At 42.2% G+C, this 18,784-nt stretch overlaps 1 protein-coding gene across 3 annotated transcripts in view; it reads right to left on the bottom strand.

Annotated features, from left to right (window-relative positions):
• Nucleotides 1–470: 470 nt before the first annotated feature.
• Nucleotides 471–18,784, bottom strand: part of kappaB-Ras (NFKB inhibitor interacting Ras like 1) — a 51,653-nt gene continuing 33,339 nt past the window's right edge. Inside the window, exons 7-8 of one of the 3 annotated variants that reach the window (XM_089580114.1) lie at nucleotides 11,772–11,858; nucleotides 471–2,361 (exon numbers count right to left, since the gene is read on the bottom strand). In XM_089580114.1, the coding sequence (XP_089436240.1) occupies nucleotides 2,297–2,361; nucleotides 11,772–11,858 (152 nt within the window). In that variant the 3' untranslated portion in view covers nucleotides 471–2,296. The other 2 variants (XM_089580115.1, XM_089580113.1) reach the window with 2 other exon arrangements.

Here is an 18,784-nt window from a genome sequence, read left to right as displayed (position 1 = left end):
AGTCAAAGTGAGCTTTTACAGACTGTCTGATGGCTGCTAAATGACTTATTTGTCCATGGCTTACGCTTGTGTAATTCAAGGGATATAGTAACATCTTTTACAAAGAGGTGAAAAAAAAAAAAGCATTTCCCTTCAATTTGGTCTCTCAGCCATCACACTGAAAGCATTTTGACTGCATGTCCTTCGCAATTAGATCCCGGCCGCGGCAGTCGAATTTCGATGGAGGCGAAATTCTGGATGCCCATGTACTGTGTGATGTCAGTGCACACTAAAGAACCCCAGGTGGTCGAAATTTCAGGAGCCCTTCACTACGGCGTCCCTCATAGCCAGAGTCTCTTTGGGACGTTAAAGCCCCATAAACCATGAACAGTTTTGCAAAATAACATGGGCCAAACAAACAAAGAAAAAAGCACTGCAAATTGAAACTAGAGGCTTGTTGGAGTTCCACTCGAGAAAAATTAAGGCACCACTGAAAAAGTTATGTCGAGATTTTATTTCCTTGTTTAGGAAACGGTTTGTTGTAAAAACACAACAATGAGCATAACTATGTGCATCTGACCACGTGAAACTTAACACACAACCTTGTTACCACAAATGCTAAATAACTTGTGCGTTCAGAGGAAAGCTCATTTGAACAAACTGCATGAAAATCTGATAGCAAAATCTATTTTCATTCCGAAGGGACAGTCTACTGTTGGAAAAAAAGAGTACAAAAAATGGTCATATCCTGGTAATCTTTCATTATGGTTACAATATAAGGACAAAACTTATGGTTTTGACAGGAATTTATATTTTAAAGTGGCAAAAAGTTCAGCTACGTCACCTACGGTGGATACACTTAATTTTATGAACAGGACTGAGTGCAACACAGAGGGTTATTATTGCTGGAAGAAACTCCCGGCACTTCATTTTTTTTTTTTTTCTAGCAACTATTCGTCATTCCATCAAAACAGTTGGGATATCTGCAATATGTGATTCCATTCTTTTAACAGTGCAGTATCCCAACTTCTGGTTTCGCCTCCCAATCTCTCTCCAAGCTTTTTAAATGACAATTTTCGCTCAAAAGCATCTTGGAATGCATGCTAAAAGGGAACACACATCCAGGGCAGATTACCAGTAAATGATTTGCATTCTGTTAATCTTTGATGAAATAAAAAAATATGAGAAAACATTTTCCACAAACGAGAACATTTTCTGCAAGCAAGAGAAGTCAAATTGCTGTCTGGTAGACTGTAAAGCTATACATCCAGATATCAAAGAGGACAATGGTGAGCATTCCAGTAGCTTTAGTTTTAGGGATAGTAAAAGCAAAATTAATACATCAGCAGTAAAGACGAGCAAAAGAAGACTAGCATACTGGTGGCGTAAAAGCAAAATGGAGGAACAGCACGAACCCTCATAGAAGTCCAAGTGGTATAGCTTGGAACATGAAAAATAGCCTTGAATGGGGACAAAAAGAAAAGTAAACATTACGATTCAAAGCAAGTCCAATATATATATAAAAAAAACAGCCATTTTAATTTACTAGGCAACGTAGCACTTGCCACTGCCCCGATACAAAGGGGATGCCAATAGCTACTCATCTGTGGGGCTGTACTGTTAATAGAACGGAATTGTGAATCTGTGACAAATATCACCAGTCCTATCACCAGTCTTATTTTAATGATTGTTTTTTAAAACCACCCCAGCGCTTTAAACTATATTTTTAAGAAAACCCGAGCATGTCGGTTAAAGCGGCCAGACATTACAGCATTGTAATTTCGGGGTTCGAAGATGCCAGCTACCACGCGAAAACGATAATGTCATGTTGAAAAACTGCTTATATTGTTCTGCCACATTTCTCAGCCTTACAGCTGGGTATATGTTTATTTGAGCAAGGAGTTTTTGATTGCAAACAAAGAAAATATGGTCGATAAAAGTCAGTAAGCTGTCCCTTTAGCGACTCTATGATGACTCCTACCATGTAATAAAGAAGGCTAAATGCTTCCTGTGGTATACGAAGGCTTATACTTCAAAAAGTCAAGAAGGAAATGCATAATTGCAGGCATTTGTTAATCCAAATGTGCTAGTGTTAAAGTAGGCAGTTGTTCATACATTGTTTTGTTAAAATATTTACTGAAAAAAAAACACAAAAATTCAGCTAAAATAAGTTAGCCTCTTTACTGTCAGCCGCCCACTTGCTCATAAGCAAAGGACACACTCTGCTGCAATATCCATGTCTTTAGACTTGCAGCAGGCACAACTTGTTCAGTTGAGATCTTCCTTGGGCAACCAAAATGGACCGTCAAGTCCATGCTCAAAGTTCCATGGTGATGCTGCCTGCTTTGCCTTTGCGGCCTAACTGGGGAAATGTGGACTTGCCTGAAAAAGCAGAAGTGCATTTGACTTTTGACAAATTTTTCCCCCAAATTTCTTGACTGCACTGAGCAACAGCACTGCAATGGACTGCGAGCAGCATACACCTCACTGTGGACTAACGTGGTTTGGGATTCCCTTGTAAAAGGCACTGTTGATTAGTCATTTTTCACTGGTCACTTTCTTACCTTGTAGTTGAGGGCCTTTGATATCATCATACTGAGACCCAAGAAATGCAAATACAGTCATGCATGCCAGGCTTTTTAGTGATAGCAAGGATTTTTGCCTTCAAAGATGAACTACAACTCTTCAGCATCACGTGAGGTACATGAGACAGCACTGCTTATACAGTTGTTTAAGAGAGTTTTCATCTCCCTGCCTTTTTCCATCCACATGTGTGCCTCAATGGAAACTCAATGGCCAAAAGTTTCTGTTGCACATGTAGTAAACTGCTGTGAAGCATCATTTTCAAAAATGAAAGTGGTTAGGTGAAGCATGAAACATGAATAAACAGCAAGTTGAACTGCACAAAGGTAATTCCTGAGCAGTTTTTAGGTGAATGATGGAAACCCCAACACCTTGGGTGCCCCAAAGTAGCAGTCAGTGAGGCAGCATTGGTCTGCACAGTGCACAACAGGCACTTGTGCTGTGAGCAATTCAAGTTTGCAAGTGCTTTCTTTAGAACAGAGAAAGTGCACAGTAAAGCTTCTGAGATGGAAAGGCTGCTCCTGGAGGTCTCTTTTGATGTTTTATATCTCTCTAAACTTTTGACAAACCTTCTGTAAAGAGCTAGTTACGCACTTGATAGTTATCATCATCACCCCGACTACGCCCACTGCAGGGCAAAGGCCTCCCCTAAATATCTCCATAAGGTAGAGCATCTGTCTCGTATGCAAGAGGACTGGGGTTCGAATCGTGGTGCTGCACGCAATTCTCCACTAGCTAAAAAATTGGAAAAAAAACTCTGCATGTCGATAAAACTGCATAACCAGGCCTTGGGTGTGGCCTGACCTCGGTGACAAGAACTGAGAATGCACTCCCTCACCAGAACAGGATTTGGCCACCCTGGTGTAGTACTTGGCCACAACCTCCTATATGACTAAGTTTTGAGAGTAAAAGTAATTAAATAGTAAAATAAAAACTTCTGCTTGCACTCGGCAACTACCAATGGTATCCCTTTTCATTCTCGTGACTTTCGCAAAATCTATGGCTTATGTTGCAAGAATTAGACTCCTAGCACATCTGAGGCAAGCACTTTACACTTCAGACACGACTAGAAATGAGAACTGCATTGCTTCACACACTTGGCACAAAACAACTATGGGCCATAACCAAGAGAAAACTAAATTAAAGCAAATATTTTTCTGCTGCAACCACAGTTTTGAGCATACAAAACACATGAGAGTGACAAAGGAAACACCAGGAACCTTCAGCATGGTAAGGCCAACTGCTGGCACAAGTGTTTAAACAACATTCAATAACACATTCCTTTGAGTATGTAAAAGTTCTTCAAACTGCAGCTGCTGCTTAGATTTTAGTGACATATCAAAATTACTCAAATTTTGCCTTAAGGCTGGCTAACACTAATGCGTGCATGCTACATAAATAGGGCCCTTTGTTTCTGGATTTGATGCTGAAAGAAGGATGTGGCAATCAAAACTATACTGGCTGTTTTCTATTAAATTTAATTTTGTTGAATGTATATACATAGTTTTGCTTATATAAAAATAAAAATCAACATTAAAGTACCTCTCACACTTTTAATATTGCCACTAAGTTGCCTCAACTCTAATTACATAAGCCAAAATTTGCACTTCATTTCTTTGTCAGTGTGCTAAAAATTTGAAAAAGAGCTGTTAGTTTGGAAAAGCTTTGCCCATAAATAATGAAACATCACAATAATCGACCAATAGAATGAAAATTCGACAGCTTAACTACTCTCCCAAATGTCTCAAGACCAGCTTGCCTCCTGAGATAGCATTCCTCTATCGTTCATTTAAAGATAGTAGGCAGTTGAGTGACAGAGATTGGCTAAAAACACGACTTAGACAAGTGAGGTCTGAGCATTACTGCTATGCTTCATGAATCCATGAAGCGTGGCTCTGCTGCAATAATTAACACCTGTCCAGGGGCCATAATTTTTAACATGATAGCGTTAAGGGCCCCGTGTCACAGAAAAGCCGACACTGTCGTCACCATCGTCGTTGGCCGTGAGGGAAAAACGGCAGGTGGGCCACATAGGTCATGTGACCTTGTGACGTCTTCACAACCTACCCACTGGATTGTAAGCAAACTGCCCACTGTGGCAGGTGGCAGTTCAGTTATTGATTGGTCGCAAGAGGCTGCTCGGAAAGAGCAACCTGGTTCTCACAAGTCTCACCGGTGGCAGTCCCTACCCCTTCAGGGCAGTGGTGCATTGCTTAACCGCTGCACCACTGCACCAGGAGTGGTATGAGGACTCCCACAGATCTATGAATGTAAAATTGGGAATAAACAATTCCGACGCATATACAGGCATTAACCCAATATAAGTTGGCCTGTATTGACAAAGTACCGTATCCTAATCACAAAGAGAGACCACTCTCACTGAAAATGGAGCTTTTATTAGCTAGATATGACCAAGAAATGAAGTACCGATGTCGCCATCACTGGCTGATTTCACAAGTAAAATGCGTGTATCGACAATGATTGTTGGGTGTGGATCCCAGAGGCTACGCCACACCACCACTCACTCCAAAACGGTGGCAACCTTTTCTTTCCGGTAAGGACGTCACGAGTTTGAATCAACTAACAGGAAGATTTTTAAATCCAATTTTCTCACTGATAAATATGTCTTCTGTAGCCACACATGTCAACAGAGCCAGAGAATCAATTTTTCACTGAGAACAATATTGAATGCAGTTGTCCTCAGTGTCCTTTTAATTTTAGTTGCTGTGAAGACTACTAGTTATTCAACAGTTTAGGTAAATATTTAAACATATAATTAAACTGAATGCTGCTAATTATTGTCATAAACACACCCGGAACATGCAAGCAATGCTCATCCTCCTGCACTAGCTACACCTACAGGTGGTCCATCAGTTCGCGGAGAGCATGCAGCCACATTTTAGTGCCATATCACGACCTTTTATGTCTCACACAGGGACTATTTGGCGGTAATTAGCGATTGGTGGCTCCTGCTGGTGCTGGACAAGAAGCGAAAGTGGCAGCACACCATGCCTGCTGCATCACGACATGATTCTGTGAGAAGCATGCATGGTGCCTCTTGCCCGGAGATAGCTACAGCAATTAAGTGAAGTGTGAAACTACCAGGCAAGGCACTAATACAATGTTATACAAGGTTGGAGACCAGTTATTTCAAACTTAGGCTCCACCTGTATCACCTATGGAGAGCAAGTAACATGTGCTCATGTACTCTGTGTAAGCATCTGATAAACTGTACCAAGGGCAGCTGCTCTGAAAACATGCTCTGAAAGTTTACCAAAACTGGTATGGCGCAAGAAGTTGGTGCACAGCACAACAGCATTAATAAAATACTGCTGTGCAGGCAGCCCCAATACCTGTTTACTTCTACATGCTAAGAAAACTGGACAAGTTTGAAACCAATAACGTGTACTGCATAATTGTGTGCTACTTAAGCTGAACACTCAGTTTGCTAGTTATTTATTTTATTTATTTATTTCAAAATACTGCAGGCCAGCTTTGGCCCAAGCAGGAGGGGCATGAAAAAACATAAATCACAACACCACGTGAAAACATTTCATGTGACACACAGCAAAAATGAAACTTAAATGATGAACATAGCAACGACAAAGAGAAATACATGCTGAAAAATTGAATATAGAAGAGTCACTTCCTTTTTAGTGAAGCAAAAATGTTTTTAGTGCGTGTTCCATGTTAGGAGAGTTAAAAAGCGATTCAGGGAGTGTGTTCCAATCTGCTATTGTTTGAGGGAAGAAACTGTGCTTAAATGAGTTTGTTTTAGCAAAAAGAGACTGTAAGGAGTGCTCCCTACTATGGTGGGTCCTTCGAGCAGTGGAGTGATTGAGGAATGAAGGGGGAGAAATGCTAAGCTTGCCTGATATAATTTTATGAAGGAAGTTCACTTCAATTCTACATTGATCTATACTGCACGCCATCACAATACAGAGGCTAGAAGGTGTTCCCTTTTGACATGAGCAGCCGCTGTTCTAAGCTGTCTCAGTGAAAACTGTTTGCATGATGCACCTAGGTGGCACTGTGACCTGCTGGTGAACTGTTTTCCGGCCCAGCCAACATGGGTAGGGCCTAGAGCCAGAGCTGGCAAACATGCAAAGTAGTCTCACCATGCAGCTGATTCTTTCGTTGCTCGTACATTTAGTGCTACCTTGTTATGCTAGCAAAAGTAACTGTGTAAACCCACAGTATGTGTGACCATGGCAACGAAGAAATGAAAGACATACTTTGTGTCCCTTCGCAAAAGTGGTCACAAATCCTTAAAATCTCATTTATCCGTGCACCAGCTGATCCTGCTCACTTGATAAAGGAGCAAACAACAGCCCTCTTTAAACCGTCCAATAGACACAATGAAAAACATTGTAGGGTTTTAATGTAGATAAACCGGGTAGACATGCGAAAGCACGTGTTTAGCCTGACAATGTGTTTAGCACATCTGGCGACAATATTAGACTCAGGTTAAGCTTTGATCAAGGTTAGGCTGATCTGATCTGTTCGCAGTGGAGAGGGAAGTTGATGAAGACGATGATGTGCAATGCACAGCGCGAGAGTGTGTTGCAGATTAACACCAGGCGTGATCTGCTGCGGCGATAGCAAAGTGCTCTCGAACAGTGGCCAGCGGAGCTGATCTGTTTGCGCCGCTGCAGGTTCGAATCCCAGTCGCGGCAATATTTACTTTATCAATTTATTTATTGAAGGTCAAGGTCAAGGCTTCAGCGGTGAATCAGCTTTTGCAGCTTTGGGCATGAAGTAGAGCTTTTGCTCATAACAGCACTAATAAATGAGCCACCGGATGAAAGAAACATTACAAATTCTACAGTTGCGCTTACCAAGCATGGCAGTTTGCTCGAGCAACACTCCTGTACTAATAAAGAAACTGACAGCCTGGCCATCTTTTACACAGCTGCCAGTGTTGACCATAAACTTCTCAATAGGCTTCCATGTTGCAAGTACGTATATCCTGCTTGAGCATTCTCCCCTTGCAGGCGAGTCCAAATGAAAGTGCATCACTGACAAGGCAGTTCAACCACAATGGCATAGTCTAAGGATCAAAGTCAATTCAGGAGCTTAATATGTCTTCAAATCACTGGCTGCAACAAGGTTCATGCAAAAAACTGACTGGACATTTTCCCTGTGGTAATGCTAATTTTAGCGACAGCTAGGGTGGTGCGAAATGCCAATGCCAGTTGGAATGCTTAGTAACTGTGTAGAAATGCAGTATGTCTGCTGCATTTATGCAGCTACATTCACACGGTAAGCATGGTAAGTGCCATGGGTGAGCTCTAGTGAATACCTCATGACGTCATGAGTGACACCATTGTGTTCAGACCAATCACTGGCAGGCATTCTGGCCAATCAATGTGGCATGCTGTCACGATGTCATGCATGACATCACTCTATTCTGACTGATCACCATGGCGCATTGCACTTGGTGTGTCATGCACACGGTGAAGTCTGATTCGCTTTTTTGCAAACTCTTCAGAGAAGTCAGCTTCAGGAAGTGGCTGTAGTAGACATGGGCATCAGTCACTCATCAATCATAAGTATTATGTCCTAACTAACGACAACTACCAAAGGAAAGGTACAAAGCTGCTTAAAATCAGGTGATGCCACTAAGACATACAGCAGCGTCGTGCAAAAAAGTCACTTTAAATGTGTCATTGCTGCCGTGATGTGTTATGTAAAAAGGGGTGCACTTTGTGATTACACATTTCCTCCTTTTTGTCATTGCCTGTTTGTCCGTACCCTTTGAATTTATGCTTGATGGACAGTGCTTTTGAAGCAGAACTCTTTAGTCTGCACAACTACATGCAAATGGTGTCGTGACAAACTAGTGAAGCTGGAAAGTTCCAAAAGTTTTGGGTATGCTTCTAAGTTCATGCATGAATGAAACAACAAGAAAAGTGTAGAGCAGAAAGAACTGCTCATACAGAGGCTTGCATACCTACAGCATGCGAGCGGGCTGCGGCGCCATCTATCCAGACACTGAAAAATATTTCAGCCCTACTGGTCCGTTCATGACAAAAGGAAAACCTTTCTAGTCATGCCACAGAGTTTTCAAGACTGTGTGTGCACTGGTGTGCCAAATGCCTGAAATTCTGTTAATGCACTTCGAATGCACTGAGCGCTCCACTGCAAAAGTGCACAAGAAATATAAATCATAGCAACACACATGTCCATGTTCATGCAGTGCCTAATAGCAGCAACTCTGTAATGTGGCTACTTTTGTTTGATTTGTGTTACTACTTATTTATGGCCAGTAAATATAGCACAACCAACAAGTTCCATCAGCATCAACCCAAAAATTGAACAGAAAAATGTTACTGCAAAACAAAACAAAAAATGTTTGCTGCTTGAAGAGAAATACATGCAAGGCCTATTAACAAGTGAAAATCAAGAGAACCAACAGTCAGTCTATGTCAAGTAAAACCTCGTTTTGCTGCTCCTCTTTCTAATGCCTTGATAGTATTTCACTTGATGGTGACATACATGTATAGCCCTTCTGTAAACTGCACATGCAATTTCACAGTGGTCAGACAGGGACAGAATTATTAGGTGGGGGGTCTCCCAATGTCTCTCCCCCCCCACTAAGCGTGAAATTTTACATAGGAAAATCATGCTGAACGTCATTTTTTCGATAAAAAGAGTCGAAAGAAATACATGGTTTAAACAAGACCATGCCCCGTAACTTCCCCCACCAATATTGACCTACAAATCCACCCCCGGTGGCAAAAGCACATGATAATGGCAGGCATTCTCCAACAATTCATGCATGAATGCATAACTGTGCATTCAAGTCCTAATGTACTCTGGTTGCATACTACAGGGCCTCTGAACAGATATGAACACTCTAATAGGTCATGCAGTCACCACAAAACACAGCCCTGATCATCATCATGGTAAACTGGCACAATGCTCCAGGGGCGGATTTCAAAGGGAAGAAGGTGGGGGGGAGGGGGGGGGGGGGGGGGGGGGGGGGGGGAGAGTGGAGGGGGCAGTCACTGCCTTCTTAGCCAGAAATATTACATGGAAAAACTATGTTGAACCCCATTTTTCCAAAGAAATAAAATGTCCTAGAAATACATGGTTCAGGTGGGACCACCTCCTCCACCAACCGCCCTCTCCAAGAGTGGCTCATAAATCCACCCTTGCAATGCTCCAAACATGGTTGAGAACCAGCAAAATAAAAAGACCAGTCATGTTAATTCTTAGGGAGTGGAGCAAACCTCTTTGGTTGCCAACGAAAACACCATAGGTGCTTCCATGGCATCACACTTTAAGCATTCTATTATTCACAAGAAAGCCAACATGCCTTTAGAAGGGGATCATAAATGCACACAATTGATGTGAAATTATGAAAGCTTTCAGTGAGACCACAGTGGCCCTGAAAATAATACATGCGTGATGATGACGATGATGATGTATTTTAATGGTGCAAGAGTAGCTTTGGCCAAAGAGCACCATGGCACAAGGTATTTTTGTGTACTCAAGGTGGAGTCAAAGACCCATTTTACAAGCATTTCACCCCAGGGAAGCCAAGCACCAGGCCAAGCGAAAGCTTGTACCCAATGGAAGCCAAAATAATATACGAAAAATAAAAACGTAGAAAAGAGTAATGAGAAAAAAGCTTCACAATGTTACTTTTGCACTGGAATATCATGTTTAATATTTTTAAACTTCCAGCATATTTTCTTGTACCAGAGATATGAAGCTGTGGCAACTGTAGCTTTATTAAACCCATCAGTATTTATAGTTTTTCTTTTCTGTAGGAAGTGTGTACAGAATGAAATGTTAAAGATGTATAGACACTAATTTTAAGAGCATTAGCTCTTATCACGTTTCTCGGTTTCTTGGGGTCTGCTACCACCTCCCTTCGGCGTGAAACAGAGTTCTGAGTCCGAGGAATTCAAGATGGCGGCCCCCATAGTAAATCAATATAGCAACCCAATTGGTGATTGATTGGTGACATTATTAGCATATTGAACTGGTGATTGGTGACGTCACTGATTTTGTGACATCATAATTAACTAGTCACATGACTATGTTTAATCGCTTTTAACTCGGTAATTAATTAGGCATCATAAAACGACTTAGATATTAGGAATCCTCTATATGAGTAGAACAGGTTAGACACCAAAATTAACTAATGAAGTTAATATTTAGTTATGGTTATGCTTATATTTAATTGCTTATAATTAACTAACCGATAATGTCAGCATCTAACTAATGGATATTCATAACGGGCTCGATGAGTAGGACATGTTAGACAACAATATTGTCTAATTAGTTTAATATTTACTTATGGTAAGGCTTAACATGGCGGCCATGTTGTCAGCACTCGGCAGCTCACAATTTCATACCTCACGGCGACCAGGCACCTACTGCCTTGAGGTAAGGAAAAATGGCCGTCCAAAGAGTCGAAAAACTTTTTCGGCCCAAATTGGTCAAAAATATTCAACCTCAAGGCGGTAGACGCCGGCTTGCCGTAAGGTATTGAAAAGTAGTCTAATCATGTGCAATACATCACATTAACGATAGATGGCACAACCGAACAGCTAACGCTCGTTACTTCAACGTTTTCCAGACTGTGGCGGCATTTTTGTTTTGTTTGTGTGCTTTCTTGTTTGTAATTATGTACAAGGCATTACCATACATGGATCACCACGTGTTATTCACCTGTGACCGCTAAATAATTTATTATTGAGTTTCTCTCGGCTATTTCGGTTTCAAGAGCTGAATAATGGCTGTGATGTCAGAGTTCAATGTAGGTCATGTGAGGCATGAAAAAACTGGAATTGCTACTATATCGTTTTGCTTCACTGCAATGCTAAAGCTGACCTGCCTCAAAAGCTGGAATGACCCATTATGCTGTCATCATTACCAAAACCGAAATAGACCGAGGGAAAAAATTCAATTATAAATAACATAGTGGTTGCCACTGAATAACACGCGGTGATTCATGTATACCAATGTCTTACGGACCATTGAAAACATGCAATGAAAATCTGGTATCTATGCTCCTTTAAAGCATACTAGATTGGGTGGCTTCCATAGGTGGGCTTCCTTTGGTGAATGCTATATTAGAGACACACGGATAAACTGTCCTAAGGTTGTACAAAAAGTTATTTTCACACCTAGCCTTTTTAAAAAAAAATGCATGCTATAAAGTAAGCTTAGCTCAATCGCTACCCTATACTTACTTGGAGGAGGGTTGATTTTTGAGACCAGGTAAATAAATGGTTCAATTAGAGATTTCCTATCAAATGCCGACACTTCAGCAAAGCGCACTGTAATAAAAAAGAATACTGACATCAGCACTTATACGATAAAGGTAAAAGTGAGGTTTACTGAATTCACTGTACACCAAATTTTTGGTTTCTGTGCGATCTCATGGCAGAAAATGAGACATCAAACTTCAATTGCAATGGTACATGACAGCAATTGATACTGTAGCATGCTGAAAGCAAAACAATGGTCATTAAATTGCTGTAGTCTGGATAAACAATGCTCATTTCTACTCGTCAGCTGGACTGGAAGCACACTTTTCCATGGTTGAAGTGTCACAAAAACAGCTCTTGGGAGGAAACGCTTCCCCTTATTCATTTTACCTGCTAAAGCCAGGAGAGTAGCTGTAAGGCACGCAGCAGTGGAAGGCTCTGGATCAATTTCGACCACCTGGGGTTCTTCAATGTTCATAGAAATTTCAATGCATAAACATTTTAAGCATTTCCACATTTTCGCCTCCACTGAAATATGGCTGCTGTTGCTGGTATTGAACCTGCACCTTCACTCTCAGCAGCAGAGTGTTGTAGCCGCTGAGTCAATGTGATGAGTACTTATTCTTAAATGGCAGTACTAGTGTGGCACAAAATTTTTATGAAACTTTTCTGTGGTTGCCCTTTCGCATCATTCATATGGTGATCACATGAAACTTCAATGACCTTATATAGCAAAAGAATGATCGGTATGGCATGGCATGTAGGGTTTAACATCCTAAAGCAACACACGGACTATGAACGACGCTGTAATGAGGGGCTCCAGATTAATTCAGACCATCTGAGAGGGTTCTTAATGTGTGTTGACACTGCACAGCACACAGGCATTTTTGCATTTTGCCGGCACTGAAATGTGTCTGCCGCAGCCAGGATTTGATCCTGCGACTTAGGGGTAAGCAGCCAAACATTACAGTCACTGAACCCCAACACTGGGCACAAAAAAAAAAAAAGAAAGGTGTACTGAAATTGCAGAGCAGCTATAAACTTTAGGTCCTGCTGATGTTCATATAAACTGGGCAACACAATCTATAAAAAAAACAGATTGAATACTCCAATCAATTTGCCAGTAATTAATGCACAAATGGTCGTACTTAGATGTGTGCTTGCAGAAGGAAGAGCTATCGCCATTGAAAAAGTAATGGAAGGTAAATAATGAAGCCATCAGACAGAAAATGACAGAGAATTTTTGCCTATATTCTATAAACATGCGAAAGCAGAATTGCATCAACATTGGCTTGTCTTGTTACTTTCCTGATGGCTTTCTAATGATGGCTTGTCATGCTGTCTTTTATGTCGTAAATGGTATGGTTTTAACATAGTTAAACCAAGCAGGGCAAGCGAAAGCAACTGAGGCAACACTGCCTCAAAGGCAATGTATCAAAAGATATGGCATGAGCAGTGTGCGTCCATCGCTGCCACATGGTTGCTCACATGATTCCAACGCCGATGGCTCTCGTGCATTGGGAGTGGGGACAGCGGAGCGCACAGGCAACGCTGTGTGGGTTGTAGTATCGGCCAAGCGGGGGTGCTAGGAGTGTAAGCAATGTTGCGGGATAGTGGTACCATTGGCAATGGTGGCACAAACCCACAAACATCGCAAGATGGTTTGGTTTATTGCGGTTCAACGTCCCAAAGTGACTCAGGCTATGAGAGGCGCCGTAGTGAAGGGCTCCAGAAATTTCGACCACCTGGGGTTCTTTAATGTGCACTGACATCGCGCAGTACACGGGCTTCTAGAATTTAACCTCCATCGAAATTCTGCCACCGTGGCCGGGATCGAACCCGCGTCTTTCAGGCCAGCAGCCAAGCACCGTAACCACTGAGCCACTGCGGTGGGGTAAACGTAAACATCACAAGATCTTGCTCGGGATTTACCCATTGCAATGGTGCTTTCGCATTAAAAATGCAAGTAGAAGTGCCACTGAACAGCCACAGTAGCCAGAACATGACACTTTTTTGTGACGTTAATGCATCACATCATGTCACTGTTTTAGGTGCAGTGCTGAAACCCAATTAACCAACTAACTGCCCTTGGTAGGTGATGACAACGAAGAAACAGCGCTTTGCTAGCAAATACCGAGGATGTGTAGCCTGCCAGTCTGTAGAGGCATGCAAGGTAGTGGACAAAGGCCACAAAATAATATGCAACTGCACTAATCTGACGATACCACCATACCCCTATGCTCCTGGCTTCCTCACACTGTTCATTTTTTCCTTTAATCCTTTGAGTGTAACTCTGACCCCCCCCCCCCCCCTCTCTCCTAACAGACCGTAAGAGAGCAGGGTGGGTCACGGAACAAACATGTGTTAATGACATTCTAGTTGAAATCAAGAAGAAAAGGCCATGGTGAGGAATGTAGAGTGAAGGCAACATAATTAATGGTTGTTAAGGGCAACGGAGTGGATTCCAAGAGAAAGCAAGTGAAGCAGAGAGTGGCAGAAAGTCAGGAGGGCAGATGAGATTAGGAAGTCTGCAGGAATAAGGCAACTGCAGCTGCCCCAAGTCAACGATAATTGGAGTGATATCGGAGAGGCCTTTGTCCTGCAGTGGGTGTTGTTAGGCTATATGTTATGGTGATAATGATGATGAACTTCTACTCAACAACCAGCTAGTGGTGCCATGGATGTCATGAATACTGACCTTCTTAGGTTAAAAACGAATTTCAAAAATTAAATTCAGCTTACTTTTACCGTTTATTTTCGTTTTTTTTTTTCCAGTTTAAACAAAGCCCAACCCCTACGCATGTCAATGCTTACAATGCTGCTACCAAAGTACTTTTCTTTAACACTGAAACCTTTAGGGCTGTTACGCACAGTTGTCTGCATGGCTACAAGCTAATCAAGCTGCTTATATTATCACACAAGCTGGAAACATGACCTCATGATGTATCTTCAGATGAAAGCAGTGAGTAATATTGCTAAAAAAAAAAAAGAGCAGAATATGGCAATTATGTTTTCATGAGAAAAAAAAAAAAGAAACACACTGGAAATGCCTCATACAGTCACTTTATGCTGGATTATCTGTAAAAGTGAAAGATCCTCAGCCATTTCTCTGACCTTTAATGTAGCAATCTGACCTTGCCATATTCTCATAAAAATTGTGTTTAAAATGCAATTTAAAACAATACCAGCTGCATTAAAGGGAGGTCAGATCAGTTTCGAATGTAGCAAAATTACGTTATATTATAGTTAAATAACCACTAATTTACTAATAACCACAGACACATGCCACAATCCCGCCAACTCGCAGCTCACGCACAGGACTCATTTAAGCTCAATAATTTTTTGCTGGACATGGAACATTACCAAAAAGACGCTGAAATCATCCACCACGCTCAGATCCATCATGACCCTGAGGCACTCCTGGCCAGAGATGGACTTCACCCTAATTTTTTTTGGCGTCCAAGTAATGGCAAACAACATAAAGTACCGGCTGAGAAACACATTTAAGCGGACGCTACAGCCCACTCATGCTCCCTCTCCCACTCTGGCCAACACTCAACAACAGACCACCCACAAAAGCGACAACACCCATGAACGAACACAGCCTCCCCCCGCTAGGACCCAGGACACCTCCACACAGTTCACTCCAGAGACTCGCGACGCTGGCACACAAGACGGAAACCATGGATCCCACACCAGCGGAACAGCACGTAGGAATCCCACCGGAAGTAGCCACTAAACAACAAAGCCACCACTTCACACAGACACCTACGCGATTAGTGATGCACACTAGCACCCAGATTTTCACCGACGCGGACCTCGACACCGATGCCACCCCCAAACAGAAGTCCCTTAAACACACAACACCCATCAAGAGGTCCACTCGGCACAAGCGCAGATGACTTACATCTGGCAGCACCAATCGCCCCGAACTCAAAAGACGAATTTTCCTAATCGCCAGAAAACTATCCACTAAACAAACTAACTACCGATTCCACCTACACACTTACAAATCCTACTCGCAGCACAGGACAATACCCAAAGGACTTCACGTTAATGTTAGGTGCTCCCTCGGTGCGCTCAGGCCTGAACTCCTCGCTCGATGGGAAAAGGTTTCAAATGACGCATCCCTTTCATTCATAGCTATTTTAAAAGAACATTGTCAAGAGCAGTTAAATTCCCTCGATGATCAACTTAGTAAGATAGAACTAAATTCGGACAAAAGCCAGGCACTAGCAGATTTTGTAGCCAGAAAGGAACACAAGCTGCACGATAAACAACAGCATAAACAAATTAGAGATAAATTTCCGCTAGATACGAATATATCTGGACAGTTTAATAACCGCCTGCCAATTTCGATACAGACAAAAGATATGCCTTTTCCGCCGCAGGACACTGACGGCAACATTGTCGATATTTCCAAATCCCTAAGTGATAGCGACAAACGGATTCTGAAGCATGGCCTTACATTTGGTCCAACTAACAATAATTTTAACGAGTATGAACTTCACAGAGATCTCACAGAATTTGCGCGAAGATTGCGAATTAAGGAATTCTTTGCCGAAAAAACGAGCACCCCGATTACTAACCTAGCTCTTTCCTGTAACACGTGGTCAACACGTGCTCACCCTACTGAAGTAACCAGCCTTAATCCCATCCCTCTCAAAGCAGAAAGCACGTGGACGCCGGAAGCGCAGCAGAGTCCCGAATTAGACTTGTACATTAAATCTGTCTCGAAAGAAATTATAGACCAAACAAAGCAAGCTTGAAAACGCAGAAACGTTACCCCAACGGAACAGGCTACTCTGAACCACTTAGCTTCTAGAACCGATATAGTCATTAAGCCTGCAGACAAAGGAGGTAGCATAGTTATTCTGCCGGCCGAAAAATACAAAAAAGAAGCTTTTAGGCAACTCAACAACCCTTGTCATTATAGGAAATTAGATTCAGGTCCCACTTCAGAGTTCTGCAAATTGATTCTGAACAAACTGGCAAACTTATTATCAAGGGAACTAATCACGTAGTCCGACTACCACTTCTTAAATCCACTAAACAAATAGGCAGGACGCTTTTACCTACTTCCCAAAATCCATAAGGTTTCCGCAGAAGACTTGTTTACCACAGATATCCCCAGCAGACCTATCGTTTCAAACAATAACACGCCCACAGAGAACCTATCAATTTTCCTGAACAACTATCTTGCAGATATTCCCACCCACCTCCCTTCCTTTGTCGAGGATACACCGCACTTTCTCTGCATAATAGAGTCTCTGAATGATGCTTCTATTATCCCAGCAGATAGCATACTTGTCACACTTGATGTCGCCACTTTGTACACAAATATTCCCATAAATGAAGGTATCGACGCACTCTCCAAAATTCTAACTCAAAGTCCTCACCCGCACGAAACTGAAGTGTACCTCACACTACTTGAATTGATACTAACACTCAACTACTTTGAATTCGATTCTTCTTACTACCTTCAAGTATTTGGAACAAGCATGGGCACTCCCTTCGCACCCACCTACGCGAACATTTTTATGGGGCTACTAGAATCTAAACTTCTAAATTTATTTCTAAAAAAACCACTTATATACCTGCGTTACATAGACGACATTTTCATGATATGGGAGCATGGGGCTGAGACCCTGAAGGCATTCGTCACACATTTCAATTCATGCCACTCCAGCATTAAATTCACCTTCAACTCCTCGAAAACGCAAGTCAATTTCCTTGACACCACTGTCCATTTAGAAAATAGCAAGCTCAAAACCACACTTTACAGGAAGCCTACTGACCGACAGCAATACTTAGATTTCACTAGCCATCATCCAGGGCACTGCAAACAAGGTATATTCGTAGGACAGGCAACGAGACTAAGAAGAATATGTAGCGACGACGACGACTACCTGAAACACCTCCACTCGCTAAAAAACACACTAATCACCAGAAACCATCCACAGACAACCCTTAATAATGCGTTCCAACGAGCAACCACTTTGAAACGAGATGTAGTTCTTAAAAAACGAACAAAAGCTAACAGTCAACGACCTCCTGCACTTATAACGAAATACTCAAACGCGCTTCCAAACATAAACAAACAATATCCTGCGGAATTACCACCCCATTTTAACTGGTAACGACCGTCTCAAGAAAATATTTCCCGACGCACCAAGGGTAACATACAGACGCAACACAAACCTGAAGGACATCCTGGTGCATGCTAGGCTCGGTAAGAAACCACCACCAACAGTAACTTCATGCTCTCGACCTAGATGCAAGACATGCAAACATTTACAAAGGGACACTACGGTTAAAAGTACGGCAAGCGATTTCAGTTTCGATATAAAGACCAGTTTTGACTGCACATCGTCCAATATTATCTACATGCTCCAGTGCTCCTTCTGCCAGAAACAATATATCGGAGAAACCGGGCAAACAATGAGTGCCAGATTAAACGGGCACCGGGCTGACACAACACGGAATGAACAGAAGGCAGTGTCGACCCATTTTAGTCAACGCCATCACAAATTCGACGAACTCAAACTGTTCATTCTTCAGTCAGGCTTCAAATCGACTAGGGACAGAAAATACAGAGAAGCATTCCTAATCCACAAATTTAAAACACTGCAACCAACAGGGATTAACATTTCCAGAGGAAACCTGGAATCTCTCAGGTACATTCCAGGGTTAGCATAATTTTAAATTAACAAATGTCTTGCACGTGGTCAGACCATTTCCTAGAACCTCGCATAAGTATATTATCGCTCTTTGCACCCTTCCCACGTCATATCTTCCACCACATTTCCGGCCTTCTCACCCTCTCCCTTTGTTCACCTTTTTTTTTCTCCTAATCCCCTACTATCAGTTCTCGGAAACCATGACATTTCTGTTACCCCCTCCACCCCCACCTTTTGGCTTTCTCTAAACTCGAGCCATTCCCCCCCCCCCCCCACCCCCCCTGCCTTGTCCTTCCTTGGAAATGCCCCCCCTTT

The sequence above is a fragment of the Amblyomma mixtum genome, chromosome 3 (genome assembly GCF_055824585.1).
Source record: "Amblyomma mixtum isolate Tamu chromosome 3, ASM5582458v1, whole genome shotgun sequence".
In the NCBI taxonomy this organism is placed as follows: Eukaryota; Metazoa; Arthropoda; class Arachnida; order Ixodida; family Ixodidae; genus Amblyomma; species Amblyomma mixtum.
Note: the sequence above shows the minus strand (reverse complement) of the source record. Positions and strands in the feature narration are given on the sequence as shown.